We start from the raw sequence: 27,794 nt of genomic DNA on the forward strand, positions 1-27,794 counted from the left end.
ATACAATTTAAGACAAGGGGATTATCATCAGTAATCAGTTGTATGACGCAGCAGGGATCTCGTGCGATGTCAGGTATAGTATACAAGAATGACACTCGATGTCCCACCCCCGCAGTTATTGGCACAGTGCACTATCATAATAAAGGCAGTGGGTGGGGCATCAGAGCTCTGCGTCATCATAAACTATACCTGACACAGCGGGAGATCCCCACTGCACGATACAACTGATTACCGATGATAATCTCACTTTGTACTGGTGATCCCTGACATGGTGGTCCCTGATGTGGTGGTGCATGGTGGTCCTTGACAAGCAGCACTGGTGGTCCCTGACATGGTGGTCCCCGATAAGCAGCACTGGTTATCCCTGACATGGTGGTCCCCGACAAGCGGCACTGGTTATCCCTGACATGGTGGTCCCCGACAAGCGCCACTGGTGGTCCCCGACAAGCGCCACTGGTGGTCCCCGACTGGTGTAATAATGGGGGATTTTTTGAAAATCCTGGAGTTCTGCTTTAAAGTATAACTAAAGTCAAAACTTTTTGGTGAAGGGTTAAAACCAAGTATTAATTGCTGTCTGTGCCCCTGTTAGGCAGATTCACTCTCCCCAATTATTATGATCACCAATTTCATCAGGAAATCAAAAATGTTCAGTTGCCACCAGAACATAACAGAGGAGAAAACGTGCCAATGTGGACACTTGCTCTCGTGATTAGGGCCCAAGAAGGGATTTCCTTCAAGTTGATAAAATATCCTCTCAATTTCTGTTGAGTCTAGAGGACAAGAAGTGAAGAGACATCACTCTAAGGAAACACAGATACCAAGAGTGAACATACAATGATCTAAAAAGTTCCCCATGATTAAGCTCCAAAGGGTCTAGCAAAACGCGTTGTAGGGCATGGCCCAGCTGGAGTCTCAGCTGAGGCTGCCATTCATCTCATTTCATGCACATGGGTCTGCTACATGCTGTATGGCGTATGGATCTTTTTCTTTGACATTGGTTTAAAAGTGGTATTAAATGCTATTATAGCAGGTTTATAGAAGGATCTGTGCACAGATTACATTTGCAGTTTCTCAAAAATGTGGTTACATTTACCCGTGTGTCATTTAGGTCCATACATACACATCAGGTGCTACAGTGGACCTTGCTTCTGTATTTGAAATTGTTCCCTCAATGTGTCTGTAGTGGAACTTGCTTGGGTTAAGCACTGCAGAGAACATTGCATGGCCTGCAAGTGGGCAACACTTTTCAGAAAGCATTTATGAGATATAATAAAACATCAAGGAGCGTCTGACAAAATTGAATATGAATGACTACTTAATGTTGATACCAATAAGTTGAAAGCCTAAGGCAGGCAATACATTATGCAATTTTCATTCAGGAAAGGAAATCGCTTGATTCCCCCATCAATACAGTCAGTGTTGATGGGGGAATCCCTCCCACAGTGATATTGTGTGCTGCCAGCAGGGGAGCCTTCCCCACCAGCAGAATACAATGACCACTGCTAGCAACTATAGCCAGAAGGGTTTTTAAAATGTATGTAAAAAATGTCCAATGCTTAATTTATTGCCCCTTCCACCACCACTGTAAAAACCAAAGTTGGGTTAGTTCCTGCCAGCCACTATGCAGAAGGGGCTTCAGAATGAAATCCATGAAACAGTGGGGACTGGTCAGAAAATAAAGTAGCCCCTGCCCTCAATGAAAGCCCTGTGTCGAACTTTGTGGTAATTTAAACCTTTCGGGTGGGCAGGCATGCACAAGATATTAATGTCATCAGTGTTAGTGAGAACATGGCCGTCAATGCCCGGTAATACTTAAAGGGTCCATTCACACTAAAGGCATTGCATTTTTTTCAAAGCATACCAACACAGGAACCTGTAAAATATAGGATATATGTACACACTGGTGCTATCCACTGATCTGCAGTGTAGAGCAAGTCCTACCTTTTTCAGTACAAGGTTAACTAACACAATGTTAAAAGTCAAAGCAGCATGCATCAACACACACAAGAAAAACAGGTCATGTTCCAGGAAGTGAGGAGAAAAGCGCATGTTAACCACTCGCCTAATAGGCCAATTTGGACATTTCTCACATACATTTACAAATCTCCTTTTTTTGCTAGAAAATTACTTTGAACCCCTAAAAAAATTATATTTTTTAAAGCAAAGCCCCAGAAGAATAAAATTATGGGTTTTGCACTATTTTATGTCACACAATTGTAGCGGTATTCCTGTAGGGGCTGCTAAGTGATGTGGCTCACCTGTCACCCTGCCCGGCATTCACTTCCCAGACACTTAAAGACAATAAACAGTCCATCAGCTTTGTTTTTGGATTCTATTGGGGGAATTGAACTTGGATGGGGTAGGGGAGATATGGGATGCCTGGTGGAAACAATAGCAATTTACTTGTGACAACTATGTACAGTTCAGTAGGTTCGCTCCATTTCTCCTTCTGCACATCATTTCTGCTCTAATGCTCCAGGCACAGCTAGCACAATGGGGTTAGGTTTGACTAATTCAGCCAGGCCTTTAGCAACAGCCTTTTGCAGGCAGGGACCACAGGCCTCTATAGTGTAGTAGATAGGAAATGTGTGGTGCTAGCTGTACTATCTCTGGTTACTGAGCCCAGTAACCCATCTTCAGGCCCTGTCAGCCCCCCTGGCTGCAGCTGCCCTTGACAACACAGTCCACTCTACTGGCTCTGCACCCATCCCAGACTGCATGGTTCCTAGTCCACTCAAGTGTGGCTCCCCATTCGTCCTGTCTATGCTGGTCACTCACCAGCCCTCCTGGCTGCAACAAGTTGTTCTTCTCCTTAAAGACTTGCACGGCAATGCTCTCTCCTACTGTCCTCTTTGCTCCTCCTGTCCAAGACACCTTCATGATTTCTCAAAGGTATCAGAGACGCAGCCAAGAGGCCCATGGTAAGTCTGGAGGAGATGCAGAGATTCACAGCTCAGGTGGGAGAATCTTTTTACAGGACAACTATTAGTCGTGCACTCCACAAATATGACCTTTATGGAAGAGTGGCAAGAAAAAAAGACATTATTGAAAGAAAGCTGTAAAAATTCCCGTTTGCAGTTAGCGAGAAGCCATGTGAGGAAATAGCAAACATATGGAAGGTGGTGTTCTGGTCAGATGAACTTTTTGACCTAAAAGCAAAATGCTATATGTGGTGGAAAACTAAACACTGCACATCTCCCTGAGCGCATCATCCCCACCGTGAAACATGGTGGTGGCAGCATCATGTTGTGAGGCTGCTTTTCTTCAGCAGGGACAGGGAAGCTGGTTAGAGTTCATGGGAATATGGATGGAGCCAAATATAGGGCAATCTTAGAAGAAAACTTTTTAGAATCTGCAAAAGGCTTGAGACTGGGGTGGAGGTTCACCTTCTAGCAGGACGACGACCCTAAACATACAGCCAGAAATTCAATGGAGTGGTTTAGATTAAAGTATATTCATATGTTAAAATGGCCCAGTCAATGTTCAGACCTAAATCCAATTCAAAATATGTGGCAATACTTGAAAATTGCTGTTCACAGATGCTCTTCTTTGAATCTGACAGAGCTTGAGCTATTTTGCAAAAAACATTTATCATTCTCCTCCCACTTCACAATTATGTGTCACATTGGTCTATCACATAAAATCCCAATGATACCAGACTCATGGCTGCAGCTGCGATCACAGCTCCCATCCAAGAATATATATATTTATGGCAGACAAGAATTGGTAAAATGCAACACACCATGATGCAGCATGCCAACACACATGCATTTACCTGCACTCAACACACTTGCGGTGTGAATGGATGCTAAGTGTTCTATATATGCTACTAAGACCGCCAATGTTTAGGAGGGCTCAAATAAGGGTTAACATGGTTATAGTGGTTATTATTAATTCTACAACTGGCCACTGTTAGGAGGATTATTGAGCATACAATAAAGATCAATATGGGGCTCAGAAATTGGTGGTTACAGCACGGAATGCAATTATAGAAGCAGGAGACATAGAACTACATATTAAGGGCTAGGTGCAAATACTGTCCATTTTATATTACAGAAAAGCAAAGAAAGAAAAAGAAAAAAGTTTGATCTCCTTTCAATGACACTGATATCCCCAATTTGACAATCTTAAGGAACAGTTATCATTCTTTAGAACAGAATATCCTAAAAGCCTGCTTATTATCAATGCCTACAATAGTTGGCTTGGCAAAAATCCACTACCCATAGAATGAAGGTGGACAATATTTAAATTATGCAAAAGAACAAATATCTAAATTCAACGTTCCAAAGTTCATCAACAGTTAATTAACACTATAGTAAACACACAGAAAGGTACAGATTAGCTCATTCTATTAATTAGTACATTACCATATTTTACAATTAACAAAGAAGGCTTAATAAATGGCAGCAAGCAGCAACTGGAAGAAGATTAGCTTAGAGGAACCAAGCAGATGATTGTTATTGTATCATGCAAGGCTAATGTGTCCTAATCTATGCTGTTCTTTTTAGCAAACTGAGAAAGGAAATTCATTAGCCTTCACTGATGCTTGCAATACTCCAGGAGATGCCTACAATGTACGGTTAGAACACGTTTGTCAAAGATCCTTTTCAGCTGAACACTCTTGTAGAAAGAAGTACCGTACATATTATCAAAAAAAAGACAATGCATTTCCGAGATAACATGACAAATTGCCAGACCCCTAAAACCAGTAATTATATCTAAATTAATAAGTTCTGTAGCCAGGAAATTACATTTTATCATCTTTGTTAATTAACTACTTTCCCTCTTAGTTTCAGCCTGATATCAAGATTGCATATTCAAAATAATCAAATAGAGGTTCTTTGAGTTTAGGAGGGAGGAGTAATAGAGGTATTGTATTGCAATTAAAACATTACATTGAAAGGAAAAGAAATTAAGAATGCATGTCGATTTTGATTTTTTATAAATGACTGCTGCATTTGGAGGGTTCTGCAGTAACGGAGGTGGTGGGTGTCTTGTGTTTGGCTTCCTCTTAGCCAGGAAAATGCTCAGCTGGTAAGCTGTCTGAGGTGTTTAGGTTCAGTGACAGGGGTGTTGGGAGGCAAGGCAATCAGACTCAAGGGTACAGGGAGTTGGGTGGTAGAGGTGCTGTGTGAGAAGAAGATGTCAGGGTGTCCTAAAGAGTCCCAATACAGAAGCTGTCTACCTGCAAGGAGGCCAGTCTGACTGAGCACCACCCGATATGGTGCAGGCTACTGGACCACATCACCTGCTGATATAAGGTTTGTGAAAGGGGGATTCTACTTAGCAAGGGAGGTCTTTAGTTTTAAGTTATTTGAATTTCTTGTCATGTGCAGTTGACTGCAACGTTAACAAAAGACACTCTTTTAGAAAAGTACCCCATTGCACAAGTATAGTAGGTGGTAGCAGACTCACAATCCCATGCACCAGAAGGCTATGTCCATTTTTGGTAAATGGCTGCCTTAATGCAACACATGTTAACTTGTATGCAACGACCAACCGCAATGGAGCAATATCGTGCAAAGGGGGTTTTAAGTGGAAATCCAAGACAAAATGGATTTTAAACTTTGGATTGATCCAGCTGAGATACCCGTAATGCTTGATATACTACATTCAGATGGTTGCTGGGGATGCTAAAAATCTTAGTTTATTTTCATGCCAGATATTATCAGCGGTGATCTCCTGGCTCTGGCTAGTGCTCAGTGAAGGATATTGTCATTTGATCTTCCCCTTCTCCCCTCTCTCATCCATCATAAAACATCTTGTATTAATTTCACAGAACACAAGGCAATTTGTGATTGGACAAGTGATGGCCCTGTCATACAAACACACCTCCTTTCCTATCCTCTCTCCTTGTCCAAGCGCAAAACTCGTGACTGCATCTGCAGTTTTAGCTGGCCGCTACATGCGAAGGCACCACTCACCGCTCCGCCTGCAACCACCCCTCTTATCACCACTGCACCAGCACCCCCCAACATTCCCCCTTTCCACTGTGCCTGCGCTCCCCTTCTCATCGCCACTCCTTGAGGGTCTGTCACTCTTGGATAAGGGAAACTCCCTTAGACTATGAAACTTGTGTATGTAAAAAATCATTCCCTTTCTTAATCACTTCCTGTTTGTTCTCAGGAACAAGTGGTTATATCAGCAAAATGTGCAGCTATTGATTGGCTTTCATGTAAAAGTGATCAGAGCGACGCTACAGCTGCCCAATCACTTTTAAAAGGTGTGGAAGGGGGGTTTCTCTCCAGATGCCGCTCACCAAGGGTACTACCAAACTCAGTTGGACCAGCTACACACAGAGCACAGTGAGGAACATCCATTCCTCAACTTTCCTCTGCAACAATGAAGCCAGAGGTTACATGTATTCTGTCACTTTCAGTTTCGGCTTGTTTATGGGTTTGTACCAGCTAAAACAAGCAGGCAATCAAACTGATCTCAGTTGGATTAGCTGCCTTGGAGGGCAAAGGAGAGATCAGGGGTCTAATAGAGCCCAGATCTCTCAATAAAGGGTACCTGTCACTGCCCATGCTATCACAAGGAATGTTGTTCATTCCTTGCTATAGCAACAAAGTTGAATACATTTAAATGAAATAAATTATAAAAATGAAAGCACCCCCACCGTACTTACCCGTGAATGCAAACGCTCACATAGATCTTGCATGCATATGTAAATGGTGATTGCACCACATATGCGAGGTATCGTTGCGAACGTCAGAGTAAGAGCCGTAATTATAGCACCAGAACTGTAAACTGATAACCTGTAAAGGCTTCTAAAGCCTAAAGGCTTTTTAATCTTGACATCTATTCACTCAGAGCAACATCATATTTTATATTTTCGCAAAAAAATGGGTTTTATATTGTGTTTAAGTACACTAAAATGCATTTCAATGCATTTTTTCCCCCAGAAAATGTGTGTTTGATAAATGGCTGTACAAATAACATGCAATAAAAAAATTGCGACAACCACCCCTTTATTTTCCAGGTCCTTTTTCAGGAAAAAATGCTGATTTTAACAGGAATGTGAAAAATGTCATAAGTAACCCAAACTGGAAGTCATTAATAGGTTATAATTAACCCTCATGCAAATAATTAATGAAAGCATCCCAGTATCCTGAATAGTGAATACTGAAAATAGTATCTGTTCTCTGTGAGTTCTCAATTAGGAGCAAAGCAAAAAATGTGTAGCTTGCCTTGGACATTTAAGCTTATTTACAATGAAGTTAAGAAAAATAACAGTGGCCTAAAACCATTTTTCAGATTTAATGAGGTTTTCCCACTTTGAAAGAATATGTAAAATTCCCTGTATTTGGCCTCCACCACAGGTGTTTCTTGTATAGTTGGGCTGCCAATCCATTGGAAACTGATATTTTAGTTAGTGCTGGAGCCTAAGGTTTCCCTCAAAACAACCTGCACACAATGTGCTCTATATAGGCATTCCACACATCACATTGTTTAATTATTTTTCTACCTAATTAAAAGTGAAAAAAACACTTTATCCAGCTTTATGCACTGCACAGCAATGCATGAACATGTGGTAATTTGTGTTGTACTGCAGGTTGTTACATGACGCAAACCAGGACAAGGGATAAGCAGAGCATATAGAGAACAATCAATTTCCTATGTGCCCTTGCGTTAAGCCCACGTTGACCAATGCAAATCAAAGCAGTTCAACTCACCTAATGTGAACAAGCTCTGAGTCATCCCTTGACTTTAATATGTCCTGGATACTCAAACTACATCTACCTGCCAATAATGGTAACTGTACCTTCCCACTGGGAATTGGGGTCTTTCCCCACACCTTACTCCTTAAGAGATGCAAGAAAGTGTGAGGTGGGGTAATTCTCCAGTATCTACTTAGAACAATTTTGAGGGGAATGCACTTTGATATAGTTAAAAGGCCAAAACTGTGCCAAGTTGCTTTGACAAACACTAATGCCTTGCACACACGGCCAGACAATTCGACCCTGTGAGGGCTTCATCGGACCTTTTCTGTAGAAAAATCAGATGGACTTTAGATTTAGAACAGGTTTCAAAACTTTCAGACGGACTCGAGTCCGGTCGAAAAATCAGCTATGTTAGTACGACGGACGAAAACCGACACTAGGGCAGCTATTGGCTACTGGCTATGAACTTCCTTATTCTAGTCCAGTCATACATCATCGCGATCTAATCCATCGGACTTTGGTGTGATTGTGTGTAGATAAGTCCGATTTGACGGGAGTTCTACGCAAAGTCCGTCAAAAAGTCAGACGGAATTCAGTCCATCTAAAAGTTTGGTCGTGTGTACACGGCATTAGAAACCAATTTGTAATTCTTCTTTGCAACGCAGCCTGCACAGGAAACAAATATTTTTTAAAGCTTTCCGTCAAAATCTAATATTTCTTTACCAGAGTCCTTTCATACAAATTATTAAAAACGTTGTGTCCATAGCAACTCATAACAATTAAACTTGCAGTGACCTAACCAAGGTGAATCCTGGTAGGTTGCGATGGGTTACTGCACTTTAGAATGAGCTAAAGTATGACTCCTGTACATTTAATATAGATAGCCCACATTTTGAACTTAAAAGAACAAATGTTGGACAGCTGTGAAAACAAGTTGCTCACACCTATATGTAATCCACGGAAATAAAGGTAAAACAAGGGAAACAATAAACCTCAGTTCTCTAAAACACTTAATAGTAAACTATCACCAATAAAGTTTGAAGTATTAAATCAGGAGTGTAAATGTCTCTCAGCAAGAGCTGTGTGTATACTACCATAATCACTCTTAATGGGTTCTCAGCAGTTACCACTTTATAACATCATATATCAATGTTCTTGTAAAAATAAGGATATTGGGGTAAAAACAGAACGTAAGATTCTGGACAAAGAAGCAAGCACCTCTGCAGTTATTCCTAAAAACGCTTAAGAGTTTCTCTGCATGGGATGTTTTTTATAGGAGAAAGGTAGAGTGGAACTATAACTGGAAAGATTAAATAGATGAGTAGATGTCTACTACAGCCAATCCAATTCCAATGACAACATTTCTTGGAAAGAGACAGTCTTACTAAACCCACAAAATCAGTCTGTATATGCAAATCGGTGGTGGAAGGTGTCACTCAAGTCACCATATTTGATGTATAGATCACTTGATTCACTGGACTCCTTGAGGCTTTTATGCTGAGCTCATCGTTTTCTTCTCTTATCTATAGTTAATGGACTGCTTGCTGTTTTTCGTTTTTTAATATTTTAGTTTAAGTATCTGCACTGTACTGCTTTTTTATGATGAATTATTCTGGGATTTGGTAATTTGACCCTCAGTATTTTAGCTGCAGAGTGCGTTAGGGATTTTTTTTTTAGCACTGGTTGATTTGTTTTCTATATGAGGTAAAGCATGCTTGTTATACTCATTGTGGAACCTAAGAGGTTAATCCTCTTCATTGCGTAAAAAGTCTGTTCAATCCTGTCTCCTCTGATCATCTCCTCCTTCCACTGAACCAATAACCTGGTCTTTACAGAGCCAGTGGACATGCTGCACATGCACAGTTTGGTGTGTATTGCTAGAGAGTTGTTGTTTTTTTTCTTGGGAAGATGCATGTGATCAGCACAGGGCCAATCAGCACTGTCCAGACAGAGGGTCAAGGGTCATACATTCTCACAGGACAACCGTGGGAGAAAGAAAATTCCTCCTACAAGCTTTACCCAGACACTGATAGAAATCACAAGACTGCTGTAACTGCTGATGAAAAAAAAGGTATGTAGCAGTTTATTAAAATAATTGCATTTCTACATTCTGTGTACTGTGGGAGACCAGATATAGTGAATGCAGGCTCCTGGGTTTAGTAACACTTTAATATTAGCGATCTGAATTATTACAACATAAATATGGGTCAGGGAATTGTATGTTTACACCCCCTGGGCCTTATAAGAGCAATATAACTCATATACTGTATGTCAATTCACTTAGCAGTCTATGGCATTTGAAACTTTCATGCTTTACATGGAAGACTGTTAATATCATGGTTGACATGGTAAATTAATTTGTGGATGGCTAAAATTGACTGAATGGTGAAAATCCAAAAGGCTAGTCAAGTAATTGTAACATAAGTAGTAAAAACTCAAGACAGCAGCTCAAGCTACACAACATAAGAGGAAATATAAGTGACAATGAGTAGATAATTTGTGAATAGGTAGTAACATATAGGAAGTAATGGTTGTCTTATCCCGAGCTGTAACGACGTCCAAGGAGCCAGGTGAAAAAAATAAATAGAAGGGAGGTAAGAGGGGAATGGAAGAAGATAAAGCATGGTACAGTCCAACAGGTTTTATTCCCGTGTAACCCGGCGAGTTGCACGAAAAAAAAAAGGACTGACAGCTCCAGTCAGAGCCAGTGAACTAACAATGCGAAGTTAGTTCAGCGATCTCCCCTGATGAGCTGCTGTGTTCTGAGAGGGGACGATCACCCTGCCAGAAAACTCTGCTCAGAGCTCTCTGCCAATAGCCGAAAGAATTGATCAGGAGTTGGTCGGATGCTAGTTTTACAGATCAACACACATGGGCCAAATGTCAGGTGTTTCTCTTCTTTTGAACTGGCCATTGTCTCCCGACATTCAGCCCGCGTGTACCATGCTTACGAGGAGTTCCCAGGGGACTGCCTCTAGAGAAGGTTGGGGGTGGCACTAAATCAGGTGAACGGTGGAATATTAAGAAAGCAACATAGAGTTGTCAAAGGGGAGGGGCGACAAATGGCACATAGTTTTGTATACTTTGTGGTTCTGTCTTGGGAGGGGGGGATTTTTACTTTCCCCAGAGAGTGGGGAAACTCTTAACAACCCTCTACTACTTTTAAATAACCACCATCCCATACATATTTTTCTTTCAACTCTTTCCTCCTTGTATGAGACTTTGCAGCTTTCTGCCCTTCAGATGATGGCTATTAACCTTTTCCTAGACAAACAATTCTATTATACTAAGGAACAGCTGCACAGCTTCACAGACAACATTTAGAGTGAAAAGAACCTTGGTAAACCAATGTTAGAGAATGGAAGTGAATCTGAGTGGTGGCTGTAAGGCAGGACAAATCAAATCAATCTCAGCTCCCCCCTCTGTAAAGCTGCAGTCCAACTTCTATAACACACCTGTGGTATCAGTGACAGAAGCAAAGAAGGTGAAGCCGAGTGTAGGAATGAGCCTTTTCAGTGCCCAGCCAGCACTGGGACACAACCCAGACCAGCGAGAAGCTAGGATATTGTTAAAATCCTGGAATGGTCCCACACAGCCTGGGAGTCTTAAATCATGCATAACCAAAAAATACCCTAAGCTAAGGGAATAACCAACAAAAGCAAAATATGAAAAGCCAAGCTTAGGATGGATACAGCCTAGCTGCACCACTACATTTATTAAGCTGGGGATGGTCCAGCTTAGGACAGGTTCCCTACAGTCTTATAGCCTGCCTTTAACTTCGATATGCTGTTATATAATGTTTTTTCTGCTCTCCTCAGGCAATTCCCTTTGCCTTCTCTGGTCCATTTTCAGTCTGATGCACACAATTTAGCAGTAGAGGGACTACTTTTCTTTATATAGATAGCCTGACTGGCTGAAAATGAGATTAAAAACACATTTGACATGAATTACAGAAAACCGTTTACAAAAATCACTATGACCCAATTATTTATAACCGCTTCTAGGGGTACCAACAAATCTATCCAAGCCATTCTAGAATAAGCAATAATTTCTCTCTTTTACACTTTCTTTGTTTTACTCATACCAAAGGCATGAAGGTGTACATGAGACAACTGCTTTCAATCACCTTTCAGGAGGAATGGAGCATTGTTTCAATGAGCTGTAGGGGTACCAACAAACTTGACCTCAGCTGAAAATGGTCCACAAAGCAGGCTGTTTACTTAAACGTCACCACAAAAATACTCATCTCTGTGATGTTCTCTACAATAAAGACACCTTTGGACGGTGATTGTTGAACCATGGTATGCTGGAAAATATGTTTACTTGCTTGATATTTCTAGGACCCAGCTCGCAATCGCTGCAGCACCCACCATTCTAAGAGCCATTTGCCAGGAACATGTGCGATAGGAATATTGACAAAACCACAAAATACATGACAAACTCTTTGCAATTGAGGAAAATGTTATCCTCTATATATGGACAGGGTTCATTGCTGTAAAAGTAGTAAAAATGTGGAATAGACTTTCACAGAACTGCTTCACAAATGGATAGTTTTTTAAATGAAGAAAATAAATGAAGAAAATATAAATGTCTACTAATAATTATAAAGGAGAATTTCAGAATTCAGATGAGAGTTTTATTGTTATCGGGAATCGGATAGGATTTTATTTTTATTTTTTTGCAACTGCAAGTTAGATGAAATCTGCCAAAGTAAGCAGTCATTCCTGAACATAGTGTCCTCAATGGAAAATGTTCCCTAAAATTTTGTGATTTCCCCTCACATTTTGTTTTGGTGACACTGATCAACAAAACATTTAGAGGGATGACTCTGCTAAGGGTGGATACAGACAGCAATGCCCTTGCCCAACCCTTCCCCACAAAAAAAAAAAAAAGAAAAAAAAAAACGTTACCTTTAAATAGACAGTTTTCTTGTAGTAATTACTAATACAAGTATTGGGTTTATGTCTCATAGCGTTCAGTAATCCTTTCATTCTATCCTTTTTTGTGGTTAATGTTAAGATTTAATGGACAGGTCTCCACATAATTCTGTGGTAAACAGGATATAGGTTTGAATTAAATGTTTATTTAAATGTAAACTTTTTTTTTTTCCTCTTTTACTTTAGTCTGCTGCAGACCACAAACTAAAGCTCTGTGTTTTGTGAAAAAGTGGTGTTCTATGAAATGCCTGCAACCATGTCACAGCTTTTCTGCACAAAATACTTCTGTCAGAAAGAATTAAGGTACCTTATTATTAAAAAGTATTTTTAGATGCTCTCTTATTTTTTAAATAATGTACAAGTTTATAATTTCCATTTATCAGTTCTGGACTTTGGGGCCCTTCAAACTATGCAATGCGTTACCTTGCATCAAGGTATGCTGGGGGAATGGGCTGGCAGCTTGCCTTAACTTACAAAAATCAAATGCAGATGTGAGTGCAGAGGTTCTCATTTCCTTTCTTCTTCATCTCTCCCTGAGAAGAAGTCTCCCAGGGAGATAAAAGTTTTAAATGTGAAGGAATTGGACTGGAAACTCATCATCCTTGAGTTTCCTGTGACATCACTGCACCATTTTTATCTATCTAGAAGTATTTCCAACCTCCCTCACTATCATCCTTCCCTTTATACCCAAAAGGCTTTTCCCCCTTGATTGGGCATAGCCAGTTTAAGATAGGAGGTTATCATGGTGGGAATGGGGATAAACTGCCTGGGTACATCTAAGGTGATTGGCCACACTAAATGGTTACCTGTTAAATTTGAAGCAAAACCTTGGCTTGACAAGTAGCTAAGACCTTAGGATAGAGAGTCTTGGATACATTTGGTCTCTCAGGTCTTGAGAAACCATGCATTGATTGAGACCCATGCATGCGTAGAAGGGTAAAACACTTGGACAGCCAAGGCTCCATGTTCAGGTAGGACAATATGTCTTAGCCTTTTTGAGATGCAGCCTCCCAGGCCGATTTCCTTAAAGCACTTACTCTCTGGGCAGGCTAGGGCTCAGCTCTATTAAACATACTGTTTAGACAAACTTGGCACCTTCTCAAAATTATAAGTTTGTGACGCTCCAGTAATTTGTAATTAAAAACTCTCCTGTATCAATTAACAGGTACTGACAATATAGAAATCACACCGGCAACCAGTTAAAATAGTGAAAAATTGACTCAACCTTTCTGTTGTGCGTCTCTGTGTGCCATACAGCATAAAGAGAAAGCGCAGCAAAGAATTGTCTGAGGATCTGAGAACAAAAATTGGGGAAAAGCATTGACAATCTCAAGGTTACAAGTCCATCTACAGAGATCTTAATGTTCCTGTATCCACTCAAGAAGTTTACAGCCCCTGGCACTGTAGCTAATCACGAAAGAGAAAAATTGATCAAAAGATTGCAGCGAAGGATTGTTCGAATGGTGGATAAAGGACCTCAATCAAGTTGCAGACAAATTCAAGCTGACCTTCAAGCACAGGGTACAACTGTAACAGCTCAAACTATACGTCGCCATCTGAATGAAAAGGGACGCTATGGTAAGAGACCCAGGAGGACCCTACTAATGACACAAACAATGTGGACAGATGAAAAAAAAAATTACAGGTTTTTGGTAAAGCCCCTCATTCTGTTTTCAGAAAATTAAATGAGGCTTTTAACCACTTCAGCCCCAGAAGGATTTGCCCCCTTCCTGACAAGGCAATACGGCACTGCGTCGTTTTAACTGACAATTGCATGGTTGTGCGATGTTGTACCCAAACAAAATGTATGTCCTTTTCCCCCCACAGAGGTGTTTTTTTGGTGGTATTGATCACCTCTGTGGTTATTTTTTGCGCTATAAACAAAAAAGTGACAATTTTGAAAAAAAAAAAAAACACTATTTTGTGCTTTTTGCTATAATAAATATCACATTTTTTTTTTAAACGAAATGTATTCTTCTCCATATTTTTGTTACAAAAAAAAAATTGCAATAAGCGTATATTGATTGGTTTTCACAAAAGTTATAGTGTCTAAAAAATGGGGGATAGATTTGTCATTTTTTACTAATGGCAGTGATCTGCGATTTTTATCGAGACTGCAACATTGTGACGGACACATCGGACACTTTTGACTTTTTTGAGACCAGTGACCTTTATACAGCAAATAGAGCTAAAAATAGCCACTGATTACTGTATAAATGTCACTGGCAAGGAAGTGGTTAAAACTAGGGGCAATCAAGGGGTTAACCATGTTCCCTATGTCTGTTTATAAATGTGGGGGGAATGTGGCTGACTAGGACGAGGAGAGAGATCGTTGTTTCTACTTAGTAGGAACACACGACCTGTCTCCTCTCCCCTGACAGAACCAGTATTTGTGTATTTACACACACAGATCCCAGTTCTCGCTCTGACATGAGCGATTGTGGGTGCCCGGTGGTCACTGCGCACGCTGAGCACACGCATCGGCTCTGGGGACACTGCAGGCAGGCACGCTTGCTACAGCATCTTAAAGAGCCAATGTACAGCTATGACGGCTCACTCAGGGGAGCCAAGCTGCTGCAGTATAACTGCGGTGGCTGGTCAGGAAGTGGTTAAAGAAAACAGTCCCTACAGTCAAAACATGGTGGAGGTTCACTGATGGTTTGGGGTTACTTTGCTGCTTCAGGCACTGGATGTCTTGATCGTGTGCATAGCATTATGAAATCTGGAGCCTACCAAAGAATTCTCGGATGCAATGTAGGGCCCAGGGTCATTAAGTTGGGTCTCTGTTAGAGGTCATGGGTCTTACAGCTGGACAATGACCCAAAGCACACGTCAAAACGCACCCAAAAATGTTTTATGACAAAGTGCTGGAGAGTACTGAATTGGCCAGCAATGAGTCCAGATCTAAATCCCATAGAGCACCTGTGGAGAAACCGCAGTTGGGTAAAGGAACTCTTCTAATCTGAGAGACCTGGAGCAGTTGGCAAAAGAAGAGCGGTCCAAAATTCCAGTAGAGGGGTGTAATAAACGTATTGATGGTTACAGGAAGCCATTGACTTCAGTTATTTTGGGGTGTACTACCAAATGTTAAATTGAGGGCGCCAATAATTTTGTCCAGTCCATTTGTGGAGTTTTGCATGGAATGTGTCAGATTTGGGTTTTGTTTCTCCACTTTTTTGTGTCATACCAATACAAACAAACGAAATAAAGATGAGAATGCCTAAATATTTGTAATTGCAACAATTTTCTGGACAAAGTTGTGCATTATCTGACAGATATGCAAGGGTGCCGATATAGATAGATATATATATTATATACACAGGAGCAGTAAAAGCACTTTAAAAACAAGCATTAATTCATCTCTGTATATGTTGTAGTTTTAAAATTTTACAACAGAGCAAATCTTGGCAGCCTCTTTTAAATGTGAACACAGCAGGTGTTTCTAAGCTATTAGGAACTGACTGAAAGCCCATTTCAGAGTCTGTTGGCATCTGAGGACTTTGAGAATGAATTACCTCACAGTGCAAGCAATTAGAGAGGTCGGTCAAAGCTCTTTTACTGCTTGTTATTTTTTTTTTTAATGTCCAAAGTCTGGTGCACTTCAAGCTTTGCCTTTTAGTGTAGCATGCTGAAATCTGGGTTTTCTAGACTTTAAGCAAATAGACATTTTACATGCTGAAATTTCATCTAAAATCAGGTATTTATAAGTCAAACAGGATCTTCAGATGGCTGTTTGATTAACAATAAAACAACATGTATACACATGCCATACACACAAGCAAACACACTGACAAAGAAACATATGGCTTTGTGAAAGATGACAGCAATAATTAGACCAACAGAGCACACAGTAACCATCTGGGTAAAAAAGAGCCTTGGATCAAGCAAATTACTAAAACGAAGGGTATGTTAACTCTTTCTCTTACGGATAGCAGGACCTATGACAACAAGCTGGTAACGCACAGCATGACCTGGCATTGCTCATTAACTTTTTCAGTTCCTGATTAATACAAGTATTGTAAGCAAAGACATGATCTGCTATACATCTCTTTTTAAAAAACAGAAAAGTAGGTTTTAATATTAAACAAACTGTGAAGACTGCTGAGAATATTCATTAAGGATGCAATAATAATGATTTAGTAATTGCTAATGGGTTTCTAGAAAACGGGCAGGAATTGTTTTAACCACCTAGTCTTGAACCCTTTTTTGATCCTTCCATGAAGTCTTGACTTCACACCTTATACTGTATCAGTTAAGTTTTATGGTCTACCCTAGCATATCATATTATCGTATTCCCTGTAGTCCTTCACAACACAACTTTTACGCACTTAGGCTGGATTCACACCTATGCATTTTTAGCGCTTTTTCATTTTGCAGATTTGCACTACAGAACATGTTCCATAGGAAACCATGGTAAATGGACTGTTGTGCAAGTCTGCAAAATGCACTAAAAATGCATAGGTGTGAACCAGGCCTTAGTCAGGCACCAGATATTTACACCAAAATATAAAACTGACATTAGTTCTAGTCACTTGGGGGTCCCCATGGAATTCCCCTAATTTGCAGGAATTTCCTGTCACTCTCCATTCGGCTATGGGACAGGAAGTGAAGGGAAATCTCCACAATAGGACACAGATGGTGAAAAAAAAATCTGACTGGGGTTATAACCCTCCCTTGCGCTATCCAAAATGTAAAAAAAGAAAAAGGTTTGCCTATAGTTCTACTATAATGTTAAAATGGATTCACAGCAGAATTGAGCCAATTCGTTTCAGGTGCCAAAATATCAGGACATCAAAACAAAGTACAAATACAAAGATCATAAATTTAAATGTCCAAAAGGCCATAAATAAAAGGCAATTAAAAAATAAATAAATTAAAAAAAATCATACAAATTAAAAAATAATGAACATAAAAGTCAAAGGGTATATACCCTTGTAATATCCAATTACAGTAAACATTTTTTTATACTTTTGCTTTGGATTTATGACCTTTGTAATTGTACTTGTTTTTGTAGCCTTGATGAGGGGGGAATGGAATTGGCCACTTAAACGGGTTGGCTCCATTCTGATATGAATCAATTTTATTGTTAAATTACCTTGGGCATTTGTCTAGCACTCACGTATGTACAGTATGTGCGTAAATTCTCAATTCTGGATCCTTTTCCTTTTTCCTGAGTAAGGTCTCCATTTTGTGGAGTGCGGCCAAACCAAAGCTATTGCTCAGTAACAAAATCAGTGACCCTTAGAAAATCTGAATCCAGCGCCACATTTAGTCTTGTGATCGAACAATAAAAACTTAACAGTTTTTTCCCCCTACTCTGCTAAAAATTTGTGTTGCGGTCTATGGGCCCACTGGAAATTTCTCACTTTCTGTCCCAATGACAACATTATTAGTGGGAACAAATCAGTAAAGAAAAATGTTTGATAGCTGCTATGGGCACAAATGTTCAAATCGCTGTGGACTACTGACGTTTGCACATTGCATTTGCAGAGAAAGATAATTTTAGACCATCTCTGCTCATAATTGGTCAAGTTTCTAGGCTGACACCAATATCTTTCAAACTGCTTTGCAGATGACCAAATCAGTTAAAGAGGCAGCAGAAATTGAGTGCTTTAGAAGGGGTGGTTTGCCCGTTCACTTTTATTTGTTCTGTGTTCCCAAATATGGCAGTATAGTACAACATGGTTTTAACAATCAAGAAACATAAATAAATGAACTAGTCTCTCCCACCTAAATGAACATACTTGCATATCTCACCTTTGCCACATAGAACAAATGTTGCGTGTAAGATAAAGTCGTTGTAAAATGTATGTCAGGAACATTAAATCCACGTTTTGCCCTCTGAGCTAAATGCAGAACAATGACAATTAAAATTAATCAATAGAGAAAACAAACAGGCTAAATGTTTAGCCAGATGTTAGCATTGAATTTTGGCTTTGGGCATGGTGTAGAAATGATTGGGAAAGATCCAAGATAAGGGCCGGCAGGAAAGGGGGATTACTAAGGACACAGCCAGGATAGAAGGGAATCGAGGCCAGAAGAGAATTAAGAAGATAATTAACCCATTCTGAAAAAGAAGGATTTGCAAGAAAATTCTAAAGCCTCCTAAAAAACAAAAAGGGGATTGCAGTTGTCACTGGTAGTGATGGAGGGAGGGGAGGGGGGGGGAGAGGCGCTAAGTGTTTTTTTCTAAGCCCATAAGAATTGAAGAATCGATTGAAGGACACAGCAGCATGCCACTTGGAGCCTGAAACACTGATTACAGGGGGCAATAGATTATAAAATGATGGATAGCAGTGGTACTCACAATCTCCGACTTGATTTGTAATTTTGTGCTGTGGGAAGACTAAGCCTGCAGTTTAACAAATGATTGAAAAGCCCATATGGTAGCATTACAGTGCACAGTACATCACTGAAAGACACAAAATGAATCTGTCACAAAGGAAAAGTACATGGGTGAGAAGACTCAGATGAAAGCGGACATCCTCTGTAACCAGCTTCAGGCCAGCGATATCACTCATGGTGAATAGGATCAGCAGCACCGCATCAGTACTAAAATGTGGCAAGGGCAACTTTTGTTTGGGTGTCTCACAAAGATTTTTTAGATTAATACCGTAATAGATGCACTTTAACTCCTATGCTCATTCTACAAGTTCCTCCAGGGAAATAGCAGCCATCTTCTCTGCTCTTCTGTGTTTAGTGTTTACCAACACATTTTGGTCATCCTTCGTAACTTAAGGTAAGATGCGATTAGACAGAGCTCAGCAGTAAGACACCTGCATGCCTTAGCTCACACAGTGTGATATTTGTCTCCTGCTAGAATGCACAAGAGTGACCAGTATGGTAGGTCACATAGGTGAACCCAGATCAAAACAGTTTACAGGGTATTGCCCTAAAACAGTATCATTATGCTATGTGAAACCCCAACGTCTACACAAATCTCCAGCAATTTGTGCCAATTTAAGTGGTTGTTACCTTTAGGCTGGGTTCACACTGCAGCACGCTCTGGCTCACAGCAGGGGTCGGGTGCGTCTCCATTCACCATTTCAGCCTGAATTTTTGGCCAAATTCGGACCTGAAATGGATCAAAAGAGGCACAGGACCCCTATGCAATTCACACCGGAGCCACTCTGGAGATGTGTGAAACGGCTCCATAGACAGCTAGTCATGTGGCCGCTCAGCCCCTCCTGCTGTAGCCCTGGATCAGAATAGGAGAGTGGCCGGGAGTCAAGTGACCGGCCTGAATACATCTGAAAAAAAAAAGGTATTTACATGTGTCGTTTTAAAAAAAAAAAAAACACTCAGTTTGTTATGCCTGAAATAGAGGCTGTCAGTGACAATTTGTAAACTTTTATTTTCTACTAGGAGCGGGAGGGGAGACACAGACACACGGAAGCGGCAGGCAGGGGGGAGGAGGAGAGAGGAGAGCTGTGAATGATGGAAGCAGGTAAACTGACCACGGTATTCAGGGCTCAGCAGCCCTGATTACCATGCTCAGCACACAGAGGAGGACACAGGAACTGGTGGGACCAGCCAGGTTTTTTACAGCTTACAGAGGGGCAGATTAAACAGCACAAGCACTTTGCTGTTTAACCTGCTATAAGGGAACGGGAGCTCTCTTTTTTTTATTTTTTATTTTTTTTAGGGTTACAAACACTTTAACAACCTATTTTGACCATAGATGATTCCATTTTCTTTCCTGGAACTGCAAGTTGCAGGAAAGGAAATCATTCACTCAATTCCCCCAATAACACAGTGAATGTTGATTAGGGAATCCCTCCCTCAGCGCTACTGTGTTCTGCCAGTGGGGGGGCCAGAGAGCCTTCTCGGTCAGGGAGACCTTAATAATTACTGCTAGCTGCTATAGCCGTTGGCAGTAATCGTATGCTGAAAATCCAACAGGCTGGTTGTACTGAAGCTGATCTATGGATTTGGGTACAATCAGCTTTGCCCATACATGGATCGAATTTCAGCTGGTCCCTGATAAACTGGCTGAAACTCCATCCATCTACGATTGGCTTTAGACTTTAAGGGTTCACTTTTAACTGCACCATTACCAATATGTATTCATTTGCAGAGCTTTCTGTTCATGAAGAAAATAATTTAAAATGGCTTTACACAAAATACTGTACAAACACACTGCCAAATACATTGCTTCCTAAATATTTAGAAATGGTTAAAAAAATAAAAGAAAATCCCAGGCAATACATGCTACATTACATGGTCAATTGCCCAACTTGGCTGACATTGTAAAAGTGAATAGAAGCGGACAGTCTGCTAGCACTACGTCTTCTGGGAAGGATCTTTAGTGCATTGTGCTAATGTCAAAAAGTGTGCAGTCTGTTTTTTGTTATAAGCTTTTTCTCTAAATATCCATCTACATTGACAACTACCATTAAAGCAGCTTCAGTCTGACCCCACTTCTGGTCTTGCTTTCCCCTGGTTGTGAATAATATAGTGACTTACAAGAGGTTTACAAGCATTAGTAATACTATTAGTAATTAGTACTAAAGTACTAATGTAATAAATTCGGCAAAAAATATTTTTTTCAACTCTTGTTGTCTCCATACGGCTCTGTTCACAGCTATGCAGGTGCCATGGTATGCACATGTTTTTGCATGTTTGGGTGCATTGCCTTTAGGGCAATTCATTTTAATGAGCTGCCCTGTGTGTTACATTTGCATGAAAGAAGTGTGGGTACTTTTTTTTTGGGGGGGGGGGGTTTAATCGGAATGCATTACAATGTGTGGCAAAAACTTGGATGGCGCAAATAGTAGGAATGAATGGCATTACATAACTTCCTCTATCACAGAGATGTGTGTTAAACGTTTTTTCTCAACCAGGGTTCCATGAAACTCTAAAGTTCCTACAGAGGTTTCTAGGTGAAATTTCTGCCTCTAAATAACCCTTGACAATAATGGACATTCGTTCCAATGAGCACAAATTAAACAGACTTACTTTCTACTCATCACCAACCTAAGCAACATTCTACCTTCTGTCCGTCTGACCACCAATGTAAAGATGCCTTTCTCCAATGACCACCAAAGTAACAGACCAATAGACTTTACATTGTCTGCATTTCTATTATAATCCTAGTAATTATTAGCAGCTGTTCCTTGAGACCTGACATTTATTTTAAGGTTCCTTAACGCTAAAAAGGTTAAGACTGGCCTAGAAGCTGGCACAAGCATAACAATTTTCCAGATTCTCTCACACATAAAAAAAAAAAAAAAAATACTTATGGCTATAGATTTTATTGCTAACCCCATATACTACAATCTTGTTAGACCTAGGTTTAGCTTTTCAGTTCTTGTTAGAACTAGGTTAGCTTTTCAGATTATGATGAATGCTTAAACGTTAACAAAAAGCCAAGGAAAGATCCATATCTGTACAATTGCAGGATAGAGACTAAATGTACTGAAACGGGCAACTAGCATCTCAGAACGAGCAGTCTGCAGGGGCAGCCTCCACTTTCCTCTCATATCAAATTGATTTCTGTCCTAGGATGAAAATGCTCACTTACTGTACCATGGATGGTCCACCAGAAAATGTTGATGGTCCCCAGGGGTTCGACCACAAATCAACATTGTGGCGAATGTATACTGCCCATTGTTTCCAGCGTTGTTCTCAATGCATGCCAACAGTCAATACAGTTAGCATGCGTGGATACCCAAATTCTACTGTAGTTCTGGCTCCTGTAAAGGGAGGGAAGTGCTGGGAGTAGTGCAGAGAGCCGGAGGTGAAAGAGGTGGTGACTGCCAATGGCAACGCTGATCACAGACTGTGGGTGGGAGTACAGAGTTCGACCATATGACTGGATAAGGAGGCGAGATCCAATGATGAGTCTGTGTGGACAGAAAGGTTGGCAACCACTAGGTTAGAACTACAGAACACCTCCTGTTCTCACCTTTGTAACAAAGGGCAGGTATTCTGTAGTTCACAAATGCAAAGCTGGCAAGGCCGACAAACACTGCCTGAGAGTTTAGTGCAGTACACTTATTTTCTGCACCTACTGAACAGATTTAAAGTGCACCTATGGTCAAAATGTAAGGTCATATATGCATTTCCACATAGTATTTCAACTGTTGCTATACTACTCATATTAACCTGAACAGTTTTGATGTTTGTAAACGTACTAGGTAAAGATCCAGACATTTTCCTTGAATCCTTGAATTTTGTAACACATTCACAATGCCCTGTGAATAGACACTGCTGTCTCACACATCTCAGAGCCTGCCTTCTAAACTACAGAGGTGCTGAAAGGAGAAGTTTCAGGAGGCGAAGTCACTACAGAAATCACTGCTTGCAGACAGCTAGGTACCATGGGATATGTAGTCCTTAGAAAGGGACCAGAGGAGAAGCTGCAAAGCATGCAGGGAATCCAGGAAGTTGTTAACCACTTCAATACCGACACTTAGACACCTTCCTACCCAAGCCAATTTTCAGCTTACAGCGCTGACGCAATTTGAATGACAATTGTGTGGTCATGCTACACTGTACCCAAACAAATTTTTTATCATTTTGTTCCCCCACACTTTATTTTGGTGGTATTTGATCACCTCTGCAATTTTTTTTTTTTGCGCAACAAATAAAAAAAGACCGAAAAAAAAAAAGTTTTGTTTCTGTTAACATTTTTGTAAATAAGTACGTTTTCTCCTTCATCGGCACTAATGGGTGGCACTGATGGGTATCACTGCTGTCTTTTAGTACATACTGGTCCCAATCAGTGCCCATCTGGGCACTGATTGGCACAGATTGGACATTAATTTGAACATGTGGATGGCCATGGGGTACATACCTGGCCATTCACATGTTGCCCCCTTCCCTGGTTGTCCAGTGTGGTCATCCGAGGGTCGGCTGCGCTGATGAACAATCAACGCAGACCCCCCTGTGAGGAGAGCCGCCGATCGGCTCTCCCCTACACGCGTCTGTCAGACACGAGTGAGAAAAGGCCGATCAACGGCTCTTCCTATTTACATCGTGATCAGCCGTGATTGGACACGGCAGATCACATGGTAAAGAGCCTCCGTCAGAGGTTCTTTACCAAGATCGGTATAGTGGTGTGTCAGACTGACACACCGGACCACCGATCGCCACGATGCGCGCCCCCACAGGCGCACAGCAGCTGTTATTCTTAAGGACATCATATGACGCCCAGTCAGGATAACTGAACCACCGCTCGGCCGTCATTTTGCTATAGGCCAGACGGGAAGGGGTGAAAGGTGACCAGCTTTGTCAAAAAAACTATGGTTTGTATTATTACAATGCTGATGTTATAAAATGAAAGTATGCTGTGACCATAGATCTACTTTAACAAAATGCCTTCAATGGCATATTTATCAGGCCAAAAAGGAAGCAAAAAATATAGAGAGAGAGTTAAAGGGGTTGTAAACCCTCACAGTTTTTCACCTTTAAGCATTCTATGCATTAAACCACTTGCCGACCAGCCGCCGTCATTATACGGCGGCAGGTCGGCTCATTCCCGCAAATTGCGGTCGGGGTACGTCGGCTCCTTTAAGAGCCATTGCATGCACCCTCTGCATCACAGGGGAATCCCTGAGGCATGTGGCCAGCGGCTGTGATGTCCGCTGGCCACCCGCAATTGTGGGAAAGAGAGCCAGAACGGGTATCTGTCAATGTAAACAGACAGATCCCTGTTCTGACAGGGGAGGAGAGAGAAGAGAGAGAGAGCTGCTGTTCCTAGTGATTAGGAAAAGCGATCTCTCTCCTCCCAGTCAGTTCCATCCCCCTCAGCTAAAAAGCACCTCCCTAGGGAACGGTTAACCCCTTGATTTCCCCCTAGCGATAACCACTTCCCTGCTAGTGGAATTTACATAGTAATCGGTGCATTTTTATAGCACTGATCACTGTATAAGTGTCAATGGTCCCCAAAAAAGTGTCTGATCTGTCCACCACAATGTCGCAGTCCCGCTAAAAATAGCAGATCGCCGCCACCATTGCTAGTAAATCTATCCCCTATTTTGTAGACACTATAACTTTTTACTAAAAATATGTAGAAGAATATATATTGGCCTGAACCGATAAAGAAATTTTAATTTTTTGGGGATATTTATTATAGCAAAAAGTAAAAAAATATAGTTTTTTTTTGTTTTTTTAAATTATCAGTCTTTTTTTGTTTATAGCACAGAAAATAAAAACCGCAGAGGTGATCAAATACCATCAAAAGGAAGCTCTATTTGTGGGGAAAAAAAAGGACATCAATAGTGTTTAGGTACAGCATCGCATGACTGCGCAATTGTCAGTTAAAATAACGCAGTGCCATATCACAAAAATTGGTCTGGTCATTAGAGGGAAAAAAAAAAATCTTTCGGTCTGTAAGTGGTTAAGGTGAAAAAACATTTTGAACCCCCCCCTCCCCAGCCCCCTTTTTCTTATCTGACCCTGATTGTTCCTGTGTCAGGTCCTCATTTGATAAATTGATAGCAGCAGGAACCATTGGCTCCAGCTACTGTCAATCAAATCCAGTGACACGGGAGCCGTGGAGGGGGGCCGAGTCCACCTGTCTGTGTCAATGGACACAGCAGCAGGACTCGGGAGCACACCCGCACGAGTTCCCCTCAAGGAAAGTGGCTCAACATGTGGCACTTGAGAAGAGGAGGAGCCAGGAGCGTTGTGGGGGGACACCAGAAAAGGAGGACCAGGAGCCACTCTGTGCAAAACCCTCACACAGAGGAGATGAGTATAACATGTTTGTCATTTTAAAAAAACAAAACAAAAACTTTACCATCACCTTAAGACCTCATGCACACTTGACTTTAAAAAAAACTTTATAAAAGCGCCAGTAGCTTTGCAGTTTGTCAACATTTTTGCAATTGCGTTTTTTAGCATTTTTTTTTTTTTTTTTACATTTTATTCAATGGATCAAAAATGTCAAGATTTAGTGAGTCTCGTTTTGGGCGTTTATCAGCGTTGGCATTAGAATGTTTTTACAGCTGAAAATAGATGGAAAAACTCCTCTCGGAACACACTAGTTTTGGGTTTTTTTTACAGCCAAAAAACGCCCCGGCCAAAAATTGCTGATAACAGTCTATGTGTGCATGGACACATAGGATAACGTGATGGGGAGTTTTACTGACTGTAGAAAAAAAGTCTGAAGCCAAAAACAGCTGCTGTAAAAACGTCCAGTGTGCACAAGGCATGTTTGTTAGCAATTACATACTCTTTAGACCCCTTTCACACTGGAGGTGTTTTTCAGGTGCTAAAGGGCAAAACAGAGCGCACGTAAAGTGTCTGAAAAATGCCTCCCCTGCAGCCCCAGTGTGAAAGCCTGAGTACTTTCACACTGGAGCGGTGCACTTTCAGGACGTTAGAAAAAGTCCTGCAAGTAGCATCTTTGGAGCAGTTTAGGAGTGGTGTATACTCCGCTCCTCCACCACCCCTGCTCATTGAAATGAATGCGGCACTTTTTGGCGCATTTAATCCTTTCTTCAGCCATTAGCAGGGCCACTAAAACCACAGTAAAGCGCAGCTAAAACTAGCGGTGGCTGCTCTGTGAGTGTGAAAGGGGTCTTAAAGTGGTTGTAAACCCTCTGGGGCCACTTTTAGCTACAGGTAAGCCTAGATTAAGTCTTACCTGTAGGTGCAACAAATATCTCCTAAACCTACACGGTTTAGGAGATATTTGCAAAAGACTGGCACCGATGTCTACGGCGCATGCGTCGTAGATAGCGGCACGCAGGCACACTGAGCATGCCACTGCTAACGGCGATCATGCCGTTAGTGGCGGCTCCCGCACATGACATCATCGCGGCTCCGGCCAGTCACAGCGCTGGAGCCGCGATACCCAGAAGTCACTCCGGGATAGATGGCGGTGATATTCATAATGAACTAGTATGCATACTTGTTCATACTTGTTCATTATGCCTTTGCCTTACAGGGTGTGGGTTTTTTTCTGCCTTTACTTCCTCTTTAATGTGCACAAAAGGACAGGCAAATTCCTAACCCAACAATGATAATGCGTTTTGCCTACCTGGACTGTGAACTTCAGTTGTACTTTTAAGAAGAAAAAACAAAAAACATTTCACATTTATAAGTGAAAATAACTATAACATATTAAATCACAATCACAAGAACCCACGCCATATCATCTGCTGAAAGTGAATTGCTGGGAGAAAAAAAAACAGAAACAAGCCACATTAACTTTAAAATATACTAACCTTAAAGATTGCAGGGATAATCTCATTTATTTTTAATTTGTGGAACACAAAAATGTCATAAATGGCAGACACTGCCAATACAGTAACTCCTTGCTCCTTCCAGAGCATGCTGCAGGCTGCACATAATCCAGCACCGAATATCCAGTACCAGCTGCTGATAGAATAGCCCCTTGTTGAACAATGCTTTGTGTAGCATAATAATGAAAGTAGAAAGAAGAGCCCAGCTCCCACATCAGCCCGGCCTACAATCCCGGCAACAGCTTCTGTATGGATTGGATGAGAAGCAAATAGAAGTCCGGCAAAGAGTGTCCAGCATCCACTGCCAAAGAGGACTTTACAAAAGTTTGTGAACAGGCCCGTGACAATTGAATGTAAAAGGATATTCACAAGGTGGTAGCTCCAGGGCTCCAGCCCTCCAAAGGTATAATTAAGGCGAAAAGAAAGAGTGCATAGTGGACGATAAGACTTATGGCTGCCACTGTGTGTAAGCAAGGTTCCCCAGAAATCATTGAAGAAGATATGGATCCATGGAGTTTCTGGAAGAAGATCCTGATTTGTCTTAATAGCCCGACTACAAAAAAAAGCAAAATTGAAGAGGATTAGAAATTTATACAAAAGCAAGCATTAAAAACAAAAACTAGCATTAGAATAGGAACGTATTGGAAACTTGAACAGTTATAGATGAACACTTAATAAAAGTAGTGAATTTTTACAAAAAGTAGGGTAAAGGGTCAATTCAATTGGATTTGATGGACGGCCATTTTTTTTTTTAACATAATTCAATAGCAGAATATATTTTAAAAAAATAGATAAAACATGATGCTGTATTAGAATTTCAAAAAGCTTTAAGGGTTAGCTCTAAAGCTTTAAGGGTTAGTTATTGCCCCCCCCCCCCCTGTTTTTTAAATGCACAGCAAAACACAGAAAAATAAATGTTTATGTGTCTGAACTATAGTGTGCTCCTTCATGACAACACAGTATTACTGGAACACCAACCTCTCCTCGTCACCTCTCCA

The 27,794-nt window shown here is 41.0% G+C and overlaps 1 protein-coding gene across 1 annotated transcript in view; it reads right to left on the reverse strand.

Moving 5' to 3' along the window:
* TMTC2 (transmembrane O-mannosyltransferase targeting cadherins 2) overlaps positions 1-27,794 on the reverse strand; it is a 401,081-nt gene that overhangs the window by 256,356 nt on the left and 116,931 nt on the right. Inside the window, exon 2 of the mRNA XM_077471877.1 lies at positions 26,779-27,349. Coding sequence (XP_077328003.1) covers positions 26,779-27,349 — 571 coding nt within the window. The remainder of the gene's footprint in view (positions 1-26,778; positions 27,350-27,794) is intronic.

This window comes from Lithobates pipiens, unplaced genomic scaffold (assembly GCF_037356315.1).
Source record: "Lithobates pipiens isolate NorthernLeopardFrog02 unplaced genomic scaffold, aLitPip1_a1.2 Scaffold_8, whole genome shotgun sequence".
In the NCBI taxonomy this organism is placed as follows: domain Eukaryota; kingdom Metazoa; phylum Chordata; class Amphibia; order Anura; family Ranidae; genus Lithobates; species Lithobates pipiens.